Source organism: Aythya marila, assembly GCF_965140915.1.
Source record: "Aythya marila genome assembly, chromosome: 6".
NCBI classification, from domain to species: Eukaryota; Metazoa; Chordata; class Aves; order Anseriformes; family Anatidae; genus Aythya; species Aythya marila.
In genome coordinates this window covers 8,001,983-8,015,142 of record NC_139047.1, presented here as the reverse complement: position 1 = coordinate 8,015,142, position 13,160 = coordinate 8,001,983, and the positions used below count along the sequence as shown (strand labels likewise).

General features: G+C 46.4%; 1 protein-coding gene across 1 annotated transcript in view; it reads right to left on the bottom strand.

Annotated features, from left to right (window-relative positions):
- Positions 1-11,970, bottom strand: part of SPAG16 (sperm associated antigen 16) — a gene marked incomplete at its 5' end in the record, with an annotated part of 402,351 nt that extends 390,381 nt beyond the window's left edge. The window contains one exon of the mRNA XM_082763211.1: positions 11,581-11,970. Coding sequence (XP_082619337.1) covers positions 11,581-11,970 — 390 coding nt within the window. The remainder of the gene's footprint in view (positions 1-11,580) is intronic.
- Between the last annotated feature and the right edge of the window lie 1,190 nt (positions 11,971-13,160).

The window sequence follows — 13,160 nt, the reverse complement described above, 5'->3', positions numbered from 1 at the left end:
CTTCAAATCATCCCTAGGCAGCTGTAGGCTACAGATTAGCCATCATCTGCTAATTCAGCCCAAGGATATCCTCTGTGAACAGCCGCTTTTTTGTTCATTTTTTCTGCCAACAAGTTTTTGCAATGACAACTGGTTTGCTCTGGGGAATAGACGAGGATGCCAGCTAATGGTGCTGCGGTTCCTCAGGGAGCCAAAGCACTGAGGGAAAAGGGAATTGGTCACAGGTGCTCAGGGATGCTCTTGGTGGACAGGACAGCCCTACTGTAGGCACTGGGCACTACCAGGAACCCCTCTTTCCTTTTCACCAGCCCTTTTTTCCTGCCAAGTCTCCCATTCGGAGGGGGAGCATGTGCATCCACTACAATACAAAGTATGCCTGTGTCACGCTGTCCTAGAGGGCTTCACATGGTGTCAGACCCTGCTGTCCCGTCTGCTGGGTCGCTTCTAAGACAACAGCTTTCTCAGAGCACCTCGCCAGGTCTTCACCCCCCTTGGCCCATGCCTGGTGATTCTGTGGCAGGCTGGCAATTATTCAGACTGGCATGTGGTCAGGTCATGTGTCAGAGACATTTATCTCATTTACAAGCCAAAGATTCCCCAGTGAGTAATTCTCAAAGAAATAATCACCTTCCTGATCCATTTTTCCAACCCAAGACTGTGTCTAACAAGCACCTACTGAACCTAATGAGACATGTTGACTACAGACATTAACAATTTAATAATCTTAGTGCACGCAGGCATCACCCAGGCATTTCACTTATTGCTCAAGGCAAAGAGCAACACATTGGCCCAACCCTCAGCAATGTCAGATGAGGTTTTCCCATCAACTTAACATGGATCTGGACTGAATCTAGCAAAATGAACCCATCATATCCATTGTTCACAGGCTCTCACCATGAGTTACATCACTGGCTTTTTGGAAGCTACTCGTTATTTTCTTTCCAACAGCCCCTGGGCACATAAATTTTCACAAAGTTTATAAAAACGGTAACAAATAGCACTTCTGATTTTGCCCAGCAGATCCAAGGCTGAAGAAGGTAAATGGTGTCAGCAATGTTTTCATCTCTCCAGTTTTTTAAAATGAGATTTGCCATACTTCATAAACACATGGCTAAGTCTGTTTTCTCCTAATTTGTGCGTGAATCTCTGTTGTAAGTATATTAAGATAGCACAGAGAACTTATTTCTTACATCTGTATAATATCCCAAGGGTTACCTTGCTTTGTGTAAAAGAAACAGCTGAAAAATTGGCAGCTAAATTATACAGGAAAAAGTAGTGCGTGACTATGAATGGTGAGGAACTAACAACCCACAACCCTTCCCCTCCCCTCTGTTCATACTGAGAACACTCAGTTCAGTCAGCGCTAGCCCAAATCTTCTTAGACCTGGAGGGGGATGGTTATGAGCAAAAGCTTGCCCATTTTTTCTGGTTATATCAGCTAGTCCAAATCAAAAATATTATCCTTCCCCACAAACTGTACTTAACTAAGCAGTTTTTAAAGCAAGAAGAATAGAGGAATAACCTCTATTTCACACACCAAGTTGTCTAACATATGTGACAAGTATTATGACTATTAAGACACACAAAGGCACTTTGCCTCTTTCATTATCACTTGGAATACAAAGTTTTAATTAGCATTTGATTAACCCTACCATTAGGTGTTAATATTAACAGGTGGAAACAATTCTAATTATCAAGAAAGCACCAGTGACATTGGTCCCACGTCTGGGTATGACAGCGGGGCCAGCACACACAAGGCAAAAGATTGGTTCTGGGAAACCCAGTCAGACTGGTGCTGAAAACTGGAAACCAGCACTGGGTCCAGAATTCACAGACAGACTCTGAAGATATCCAAAATCTTCAAGCCTGGATGTTTGTTCTTGTACAAGTGTGTCAATCTAGAACTCAGTTCCACAGCTTAGTCAACATTGGAGTTATTAAGTACAATGATATTGCAGCGTGAGTGTAAGCGGTTTTATAGAGCCCGAAGTCATCAGGATGCAGCTTTGCTCACCACGGTTATCTCAGTTCATCATATACCCACCACACCATAAATCTGTTAATTTAACAAAAAAGATCTACTACAGTATTTTTGTATAGCAGCCTTCTTCCTAAGCACATAGTTGTGCTTCTTTCACTGTGCTGCATCAGCTTCACGGTTCCCCTGGTCACAGCCAATTAGGACTGGGTGAGCTATGCTATAGAGATATAAAACAATGCTGGCAGCAGCTCACAGCCACCATCTGCCCATGTCCCCACCACCAGATGGGTGGAGGAACCTCCTGGAGAAGCAGGACCCTCCACTGCAGCTTCCCTAAAGCCAGCAGGGAGGAAAGACTGCACAAAACCTGGGCCAGGCTCTTCCAGACAGAGCTTGTACCCCGCTGTGATGAAGAGCAGCCCATGTCCGATAGACCACGTATGAAAACTTGCTAGGGAGACCAGAAGGAATCCACACCTGGAGGCTTACAGAAGGGACCGTTTGACTTTGTCACCATTAAGCTGTGTGCCATTATCGAGGCTGGAACACCCTATGAAGACTGTTGGCTTTGACCAGAAGCATTCCTGTCTTTTTCTGTAATTATCTCAGTGAAAATGAGAGCCTTTAATGGGGATATTTATAATCTTGGTCTGAACTATCCCCTGTACTCCCTAGTCTTCTCTGCATAAGGATCTTCACTCCTGCACAGGGTATTTGCATTCCAGCTGTGTCGGTTCCTCTAATGGCATATCAGCCGCTCCTTTGTCAGAGGGAGAGCCTGAGAGGCATTAAAACAAAGGAAGAGATCCCATGGGCAAGAGTTTTCTTTGGGTTAAATCCCTATAGAAGCTTTTATCCTCCTAGCAGAGCAGAGAAAGTGTCCACAGATTGAACAAGACTGAGGGAACACACATAGGGCAAAACATTTCTGATTTTCTTCCCTTCTCATCTCAGGTGCCACACCAGTGGCAGTGATAAGCCCCATGCACTGAGGACATACATACATATTGCCCACAAAGGAGGAGGAAACAGCAGATCTGTAACAAAACGCTTTTCTCCAAAGCATTATGTTAAGCCACATAGTATTCCCTCCTTCTTGCAGGATTTTATCCACTACAGGACCAAGCACCCCACCAGATGCACCACACAACCCAAGTGCTCCTTGTTTCACAGAGTGCTGTTTCACTGGTGTCCTAGCAATATAACTGCTGGAATTGTTGTTGATAAAGGATCTTGACATGCTTTTCCCAAGCAGCCTGTAGATACTCATTCTTGTATTGCATTCTCCAAGCACAAGGAGAAAAAGGTTTTTTAAGTCTGCCTGTCTCAGCTTTCAGCACACTTCTCCATGTAGTAAGATTTCTTCAAAACACCATCCACTGCATACTGTCCCTTCGTTTAACAATGAAATTGTTTTAAACATCTAAAAATATAATAAGAAGGACCTTCTAAATTACCAGACACTTGGGTCTCAAGTAGGAAAGCCTTCTCATAGCTGACACCTTGAATTTACTGTGGTATTTCCCCAGGGATGTCATGCTACCTGGTTTCTATCCCAACCAGCAACTTTACAAATTGACAAACTATAAGAAGGGCTTCTGCTCCAGAGTGAAGAATCAATAGCAGTCTACTTGGATAGCCTCAGAAAGTCCTTAACTTTTAATTGAACACTGGAAAAGAAATTGCAAAGTGCGAGAACTCAAAACAGCATGAAGCCCACATAATTATCTTTCTCCTTGCAGTTCCTTATGCAGACTGGAGACTAATTAAACACATATGCAGGCTAAGAAGTGATTTGCAACAATATCTTTTGTCAGTTTGCAAGTGGACTGAACCAGAAGATGAATACGAGCAAGGAACGGGAGCCACTGCCTGGTGTCCTACATTGCTCTCACCAATGCCTTGGATTTTTAGCTTCAACTACCTACGGAAAACACAAAACAGACATCACACCTGCTTTATAAAGCCATAACACAGGGTCATATTAACAACTCAGATGCCAAAATTTGAAAGAACTATAGATGCATATATAGGGTTTTTAAAACATTTTATTTTTTTTGCTGGTTTCACATTACAGTATTCTCCATAAAGCTACCTATCCTATTATGAGCTATTAGAAAGATAAATGTAAATTGAAGTCACTGCTCTTTTCTTTTCTGTTGCAGAAAGAGAAATTGAAGTCTTGATTCACAAAATCCATTCTATATTCTTCAATCACATTAGTGAGAACGCTTAGCACATCCCTTAGAAGTCACATGTGGGCAGCACTGCCACTATGCTAACTACACTAACACCAGTACTAGCACCTCATTAACCAGCAAGTTTTCCCCAACTATTAAGATAATTTGGGGAAAACATAAAAGTATAGAACCTCAGTACAAGAGAATAAATAAAAACCTCCCCCAAAATGCAACCACCTACCTCCTCCACCCTCCATCCCTCTCTAGGAAGAAACCCAGCCTGCTCACCAGGACCTTAAATCCTGTCTCTTCCCACAGCAAAGTGGAATCACCTGCCTGGGCTGGCTCTCAGCTGGCAGGAGCAATAGAGATCCTGGCAACCCTGCCCTAGCAGGAGACAATCTCCTTGCCTTTCATTTATCCCCATCAGCAGCAACCAGAAGCAGGCACCAAGCATCAGGGGGGACACCCTGATGTTAGTACATGGTGTTAGAGGCCAGAGTAATTACCACAGAAACGAAGGATGCTATGATTAGTCCAAACATCATGTGCAGTTATTGGAAAATTCACAGTTTTCTGTGGTTTTCATCCCCCACGCACCACCTGAGGACTCAGGTCGCTCGAAGGGTTGTGGTTTCTGTGAATACAGCATCAAAAAGAAGTGTCACCTGCTGCGGGGCTCTGCAGCTCTGGCAGGACAGCTCAGTGCCAGGCCCACGTGCAGAGGGACACCTTCCTGACAACGTGGCTGCCACCAGAGGGGCTGTGGCAGACACTGGGAGGGGAGAAATCTTCCCAGATGAGTGATCCTTTCTCATCTGTACCAGCAAGTGTGCTCCATCACCACTTCAAAGCCTCCCATAGAGCTGAGCGGACCCTTTCTGGTTCTCCTCCGCTGCCCCGGCTCCTCTCCTCCTAGCAGCCGTCCCATCTCACCCTGCACCCCCCAAAAAAAACAGGATGAGGGCTCAGACTCAGCTGGGTGAAGACCAACTGGACGTCCACGGGCTGCCTGGGGCTGCTTCATGCCATAAAACATCTCAGAGACATCAGAAAGTAATGCTGGTCATGTCAACGGGGCAAAACATTGGCTCTGGTGGACCGGACAGCTCTGTACCCCTACACACAGCCCCGCGGTCCCCTGTACCTATAGCCCAGCACCTACAGCCCGGCACCTACAGCCCATGCAGCCCAGGCTGGGAAGCAGAGCTCCCAGGAGCACAGCTGGAGCTGCTGCACATCCCCATTGCGCGGCCAATGCTGCCACCCAAATGCAAAGCCCAGAACATGTGCGGGCAGGAGGGGATGGCATCCATCCTGCAGCATGTGCACCAGGGGCACAGAGCCGGGGATGTTTAATCTGCTGATTTTTGGGGATGTGGGAGCAGGCACAGTCATTCTCTTGCAACACACGGAGGGTTATCCCAAAGGCATCCCAAGCGGGGAAAAACAGCACATGATGGTATTGGCACAGCCTGGGGGAGAAGGGATGCCACTCGCCCTCCCAAGGGCCTCGGTGGCCCAACGAGGAGATGATCCCTTCTCCTGTGCTCCTTCCCAAAGTCGGGTGGCACGAAAAATTGTTGGGAAAGAGCCTCAAAGGAAGGCCAAGCGGGGCATTAAACCGACGGAAAAAGGCTTCACCCCGTCGTTTTAATATGCCTTAAGGCATTAGGCAACGTGAATATTTTAAAAGCGCGCAGAAACGTGTCGAAGAGTGAAAATCAATGTTTTTTCCCAACCACCTGAGTATTTCCTCGGTGCAGACAGCCTCCCGCCGGTGCCCCTTTCCTCCGAGGAAGGCTTGCTGCGGGCGGAGGCAGGGAATGGCAATGCTGACATCTGCTGCCTGCGCCGCGAAGCGCTCCTCTTCCACCCAATTAGCGCTAAAACCTTTTTTTTTTTCCTTTTTTTTTTTTTTTTTTTTGTTTTTCCTCCACGAGAGCCTCCAAGTACAGATTGGAACACCACACGCACACCAAAATAAATAAGTAAATAAATAAATAAACAAATAATAAATAAATAAAAACAGACAAAGTTACAAATGATGCTCATAGGGGTGTCTGCGATGCCTCTGGAAGCATCAAAAAGTTGCAAAAGTTTATTGGGGAATGGGTTGTTCCTGCTGACGTTTTTTTATTGGAGCATCCCTAATTATGAGCAATTAATTTCTTTACAGGCAGGTGCTGCAGCCATTCCCGCTCACATCTCCTTAGCACCAGCGCTGCATTGCGCACAACGAGCAGCTGTTGGTGCAAAACTCAGTGGTCGTCTAAAACAATCCTGCCACTTCTCGGGCATCTCATCACAAGTCACTTGGAAATGCCAAACTGCGGTCTCGTCTTTCCTCTCTCACCCCTACCTGTCTCTAGAGCTGCTACACAAGGCACAGCCATGGTGCAGTGGCACGAAACTGCATCAGATCAACACCTGATGGGCATTTCACCCTAATGCAAGGTGCATTTAGGCAGGGGTGCTGGCCTCACGTCCTCAGGTATGGTCCTGGGAGAAAAGCAGTACTGGGGGTTGGCAGTCAGAATTTTTCTTAATGAGAGGTTTTCTCAACAAGCAGAACTTCTCAAGCAAGTAATAGTGATGGTGGTGCTTTCTGCTGTGCTGGAGAGTTTGAGCCAAGCCCCTGTTTTGCTCAACAGAGCAAAAATAATCTCTTTTTTTGGCTTTCTTTAATGTTGCCTAATCCTGAGGAGCAACATTTTTCCTTCTGCTTCCACGCTGTTGTGCCTGACTGAGTTAGAAAGGGAGGGGAAACCATAAAAAGTCTCTTTATGAGATGGAAAAATGGTATCTTGTGGAGTGTTTCTCTACCCTAATACTTGTAATTCAGCTCTGTTTGCTTCCTGGGACATGTTTGCGGGGGGGGACAAGAACTAACAATAAAATGCAGTTGTGGTGAAATGGAGAGGGGAAAAAAGCCCTGAGAGGGGTGCTCCTCCACCCCCTGTAAGGGTACAGAGCCCTGCCTGGGTGCCTGAGCACAACATGGTGCTGGGCTGGTGTCCTGTCCTGTGTCCTGTACCACCACGGGGCTTGGGGTGCCCATATCTGGCCCTGCTGACTTCCCTGGCATTTAGGGAGAAGCAGGGGAGGGTGTTTTTAAGCGATGATATAATCCTGCCCTTTTTTTGTGTGTGTATGAGGTAATGAACATCTTTAGTGCTTAAAGGTGCTGTGAGAAGCTGCAGGGCATGTGCGAATGCCAACGTTTTATGGAAGGGGTGGTTTTACTGCCAACAGACTTTTAAAAAAAAAAAAAAAAAAAAAAAATCCCTGCAGTTTATATTAATAAGACTGGATGTTATTGTATGTCAGGAGTTATTGTGATTTATAAAGTACTTCTTACTCAGTGTGTAATGAAAACACTTGGCTCTCAGTCCCAATCGCTAAGGGTAGATGATAGTAGCTTTATCTGCAATAGCCAACTTGACCCGGAACTTTCTATCATTTTTAATGATATTTTAGTGCTGCCTGTTGCTTTCACCTGAGCCTAGGGTTGCTTCAGCTTTCACAGTGAGAATAATAGGATCCTCTTGGAAAAAAATGGTGTGGGGGGGATGCTGCACACTTAAGTAATAATGCACCCATGCACGAAAGTGTGGGTGCTCATTGTGCAGCATTGCAAGGTTGGTCCTTTAATAATAACCCCAGCTGCTGTGTGCAAGCTTCTTGCTCTGGACTACATTCTTCTGCTGATAATTCTGTGTGTTGTAGAGATGCTGAAAATATAATGGGGGGAGAGGAGTGGAGATGAGTGCAAGTAGGTGGATGGCTTGGTTGAGAGCTGCATAATTACTCTCAAGTGTGCTTGCTTTAAGCCCCTGCTGTGTTTAACACCGAAGGGTATTACTGTAAAATAGCTCTGAGTGAGCAAAGGCTTTCAGAAGGGGACTGCTCATGACCACACTACTGTTCTTTGCCCCAAACATGTGTGCATACATATTTTTAATATTAAAAAAATAAAGTTGACTTGCACAGAGCTACTTTGCCACTATTTAGCTATGCTGTTCCTTAAATGATGGTTAGGTCAGGTACAGGTATAGCTTGAGAACTGAATATAACTTTTTTTTTCTAGGTGTAGGGGAAAGCTTCCTACCTAATAGGCTAAGAAGTCTCATAAGCACCCAGAAATGTGGCTGTTCTTGGCAGCAATGATGGGTGATATCACCCAAGCACCGTGGGATCTCTTGTCCCTGACCAGGGCTGGTCCTGTTTAGTCCCACTTTGCAAGGAGAAAAGCTCCTATGTGAGCCTGGTCACCAGCAGCAGAGCTAAAAAGGGGAAAAAGGTGGAGAAACATGGGTCAAAGGAGCTCCTACAAGATATATTTTGGTCACACTTGGTAAACCAGTCTTCAAGGTTATTTTACAAGAACTAGCTCCAAGTCAGAAACGTGATGTAAAGGAAGGAAGAAGAGGAAATGCTCTCCAGTTCTTCAGATGTTAGATATCCTCCTTCGAGACATGTAGGGCATCAGGAAAAAGGCAAGGAACAGTCTCTGGAATTGCTGTAGCAGTCACAGGAGCCAAGCACAAGGGACACAACAATTACCTTAGCGGATGGCAAATAACTTGCAGCCAGCCTTCCTCTGAAATGCAGGTGGAGAATGACCACAGATGCTTACAGGAGACTTAATTGTCCTTGCCAGCAAGGCTCATTATCCATATGTAAACATATGTGCTGCTTTTTTAACAGCAAAGTGCATTTTTTTCCAAGAGAATATTTTATGTCTGAACTGCTTGAGTGTCAAATTAGATGAGTCTGGCTTGGTTTTAATTATGCCAGTCATTGGCTTGTGCAGAAGGATGAGGGATGTGCTACTTTTGAAGGCAAAAGAGGATTATTATATATAAAACAGATTGCTCCCATGGAATGACGGGGCAATGCTGGAGATCAGCAGCGAGTCTTAATTCCTGTTTCAGTGGGGTTTTGCTCTGGGTCTCAGCCAGGTTCACCTTTTTTTTAAGAGGCTTTGCCTCTTGTTGATTAAAACTATGTAAAATGAGCCCTGAGCCTTGGGTCTGTTGCCCCACACCTCCTGTGGTTGCATGTACTCAAGCAGGCAGGTGGAAAAGACAACCAGGTTAGCCTAATAACTGTTTTTATTCTTGTTCTGCTTTTATGTAAAGCGATGGAGAACCAGACCCTGGGGAAACAGGCAATTTCCTGCAGGTATTTAACAAGGTGCGTCAGGAAAAAAGGGGCAAGGGCAAAAACTCCTGGGACAGAATTACCAATGAAGTGATTTTCTGTCCGTGGGCTCCATTTATAACTCCTGTGCTGCTGCTGATGTGGCCCAGGTACTTCAAGGGCTGTGTGAGCATGGTGTTGGCAGGGGGTGCAGGCAGGGCAGCCTTTGGAGTATGAGTTGAAGAATAACACCTTGGGCATGGGGCAAAGGGGGAGCACTGGGATGAGTGGAGCAGGTTGGGTGAAAGCTGGGCAGGGGATTTACCTGTTTTCTGGGCCATCACGTGAATGTTAACCACGAGGCCTGTTCACAGCTCTTCAGCTTGGCCAGATTTTTCAGAAGTTAACTGCAACAGTAATCAAATTGCTGGGTAATCTAATGGGAGAGGTTTAGCTGAACCATGCCAGAGCACAGCTTCTGCCAAAAGTTGCTCAATGAACAGAGGGCTTTCATAATCTGGTGCTTGCTCCCTTCTTTTTTTATTGTGGGCAGGAGTGAACAAAACCTATTTTGGTGAGAGCTGGACATGTGGTTTGTCTCATAAGTAGGCTAGCTGGGCACAATCCACTAGGTTTGCAGAGCTTAGGCAGTCCTACACATGAAAAAAGGTGAAAATAAAGTCAGCAGGGTTATTTTGCATGCATCCTGATGCCTGGTGAGGTGTCCCAGGAGCCCCAACACTGATAACTTTCTAGGGCTAAGAAATGGTGCCCAGAACTACACTGATACCTAGCGGTGCAAGCCAGATCATTGCATGGGTCTCTCCCATGAACAGGGCAGCAAGATTTGCAGGCATATCCTTGGGGTGTTCAAGTTTTATTTCCTCTAATAACCAGCTTATTACACTGAAATGTGTGGGTTTTTGTTGATGAAAGCCAAAGTTACAACACTGAAAGCCTGTAAGAAGTCTGCATTTACAGTGAACTTAGGAAAAGCCCTGAGTGTCCAGGAATGGAAACATGTTGCCTGAAGCATGTCTCTTGGCTCACAGCATTTGCAACTAAAGGTTAATAATGTTTGAAACTCTTAACTCAGGGTTTGGCCTACCATACTTAAGTGAGGGAGGGGAAAAACCCTAAGAACCAATTTCCCTTGTGAGAGCAAGGCTGTGACCTGAGGCTTTTCAGCCTCCCAAGTGCCATTTCTGAAATCCAAAGCTGCTTTGTGCTCTTCATGTCAAAAATAGGGGGATAGTATGTGATCAGTGTCTGTTATTTCTAAGTAAGTGTTGAAGTGAGGAGCTCTGTGTGCCTATACCGAGCTTCATGTTGGTGGGGCTGTTATTGCTGAGCAGTTTGGGCTGCAGCTGCTGCCCGACTCCATGTGCAGAAGGAGAAAAAGTGGTTTTGCCCCATCTCCTACCCTGAACAGCACAGCAGGGCGTGCAGCCAAGACCAAGCATTCAAAGCAAGCAAAGCGTAAGTCACCAAGCAGCAAGAGGTTACAAACTAGAAAACAGTCCATTTTAATCACCTTTTTGCTTTGTGCCAACGTATCACCTTTTAGGAGTTTGGTTTTCAAGAGCTTTTCCCTCCTGAATGTGCTTAGCTTTTACTTTGCAGTCTCAGAGTAATAATGGAGGTAAAAATACATTGAAAATGGGGTTTATCACTACAAAAAGTGGGATAACAGGGAAGCTGGGGGGGTGTCACAAGATTCAGGCTCAAGTCTCAGTCAAGTAATGCTACCATGAGTGCAAAACAAGGGGCACAACAAAGACAGTTATAAGAACACACAATATACTTATATCTCCTTCATCACTGAGACAGGAAAAGGGTGCAAACACAGAAGAAAATCCTCTCAAGAACCTGGGGTATGAACAAGAAGTGGTATGTGGGTATAGCTATATATATGGGCACACATCCTGCAGAGGGAGTGATAGCTGTGGCCCCATAGCTGGAAAGAGCTCTGGGGCATGAGAGGCAGCACAGGATGGGGGGATGGCAGGGACTGGGGCAGTCAACTTTGTGCCCGTGTTTTGGTTCCCAAACCTGCAGAATTTGGCTCTTCCTGATGTTCAAAAATCACAAGTCAAATGCTGCACAGGTTAGGTCAGTGGTTTTACAGAAAAGCACCCCCCAAGTGCAGGATTTCTCACTGATCTGGCTTTTGTTTCCTTTCTGGGTTTTTGGGCCTGTTAAGTTTTGCTGCACCACGGTTTTCCGTAACCACAAGAGCTACAATTTGGCCTCTCTGAAAACTGACAAACTCACCTGGGGCAACGTGGAGATCTCGCTGCTGCTGATGGTGGTCATGTTAACAGCTTTCTGTGGTAACCAGCCAAGTCGTGAGGCCGGGGGCTTGTTAAGGGAGGAGTATTTTGGTTTAAAAGCCCCCTGCATCCCACTTAGGAGAGCTCTGATGGTGATATCAGGGCTCTTATCCACCTGAGGTCCTGAAGCTGCTTGGTGAGTCCTGTTGCATTTGTCCTTTTGGAAATGTGGCTGTCTGTTTTCTGGCTGCTCCTGGGTGCAGCCGATGCCTGAAGCACACGGGGTTCTTGGTGTTGGGGGTGTCTGTTGGATCACTGCCTGCTTTTGGGAGGCAGCTTTGGAGATAGCTGAGAGACAGCAGCGCTGCTCTGGGGGCTGCAGGTAGAGCATGGCCCAAGTGTCACCTCCACCTAGGCTTGGGCTTGACCTCCTTCACAACAAGGCCTGCCTCCAGCAGTGCGGCCTAAGTCTCATCGTGGGCATCTGGGAATGGTAAGAGACAATTGTATTCTTTCTTTGTGCCGGCTTGGGTTAGCACTTGCCCCTCTGGTTCCTGAAGAGGCCTCCAGCCCAGCTTTCTCATCTCCTTGTGCTGTGGAGCCACGCTTTGGCCCACTTACACTCTGGGTAGTGAAGCCCTGCTGGTGCTCCCAAGGTCATCAGCCTTCTCCATCCCACCCAGGGCTGGTCGCCCTTCTGGGGATTTTATTCAGAGCCTCTGAAATTGGTGGGTTCCCACTGTGTGTAGGTCAAAAGGAGCAGTTCCCCATGCCAAAGGTAGGAGTTGGCAGGGTGTCAGCCAGCAAACCAGATTTCTGACCAGACAGAGCTTGTGACTGACACAGGACATCATCGTCACTGTGGAAAATAACTCAGCTGAGGTGATATTCCCCAGCCCTGTTCTCCCATATGCTCTACACACAGAGTCTCTGCCCTGAAGAAATGCAGCGCTGTGGGTTTTTGTCCTTGCAGTACCTACAAACATACATACAAACCCATGTGCATGTACAGCAGCTGTGGGGAGAGTGGGCGGCCATTTCTTGCATTGCCTGCACAGGGGAGGGACATCCTGTAACAACCCAGGGCCTCTCTTTCTGCCTTTTTCTTTCTTGCTTTCGTACTCTCTCTTCACCTCCTGCTAATATTGGGGTGCACGGCCTCTGTACCTCCTTGAGGTGTTTTGGCTGGAGTCTTTGAGATTTGATATAGAAAATCTTGATGGCAGTGAATTTATATTTTCCCCTACCTGAACTTCTGCAAAAAAACTTAGAAAAGAACCTTAGAAGTGTCAGCTTCTGTGCTCGGGGACAGAGATTAAGGTTTTCCTTGGGAACTGCCTGTCACACAAGGAAGGCCTGTGCTACCGATGCCAACAGCTGGCAAAGCAGCTGCCTGTGGGGCTCCTCTCTGCTGCTTTGGGGATGCTCAGGTGCTGCTGGGGCTGTTTCAGGGCACAAAAAATGCTTTGCCAGGGAGCATGAGAAGGAAGGCTGCACAGCGTGGGTGACTACAATATTTTTTTCCCTTTCCCCCTCCCAGCCAAAGCCTTGGCACAACTTCTGGATCTCCTACGTTGCCAT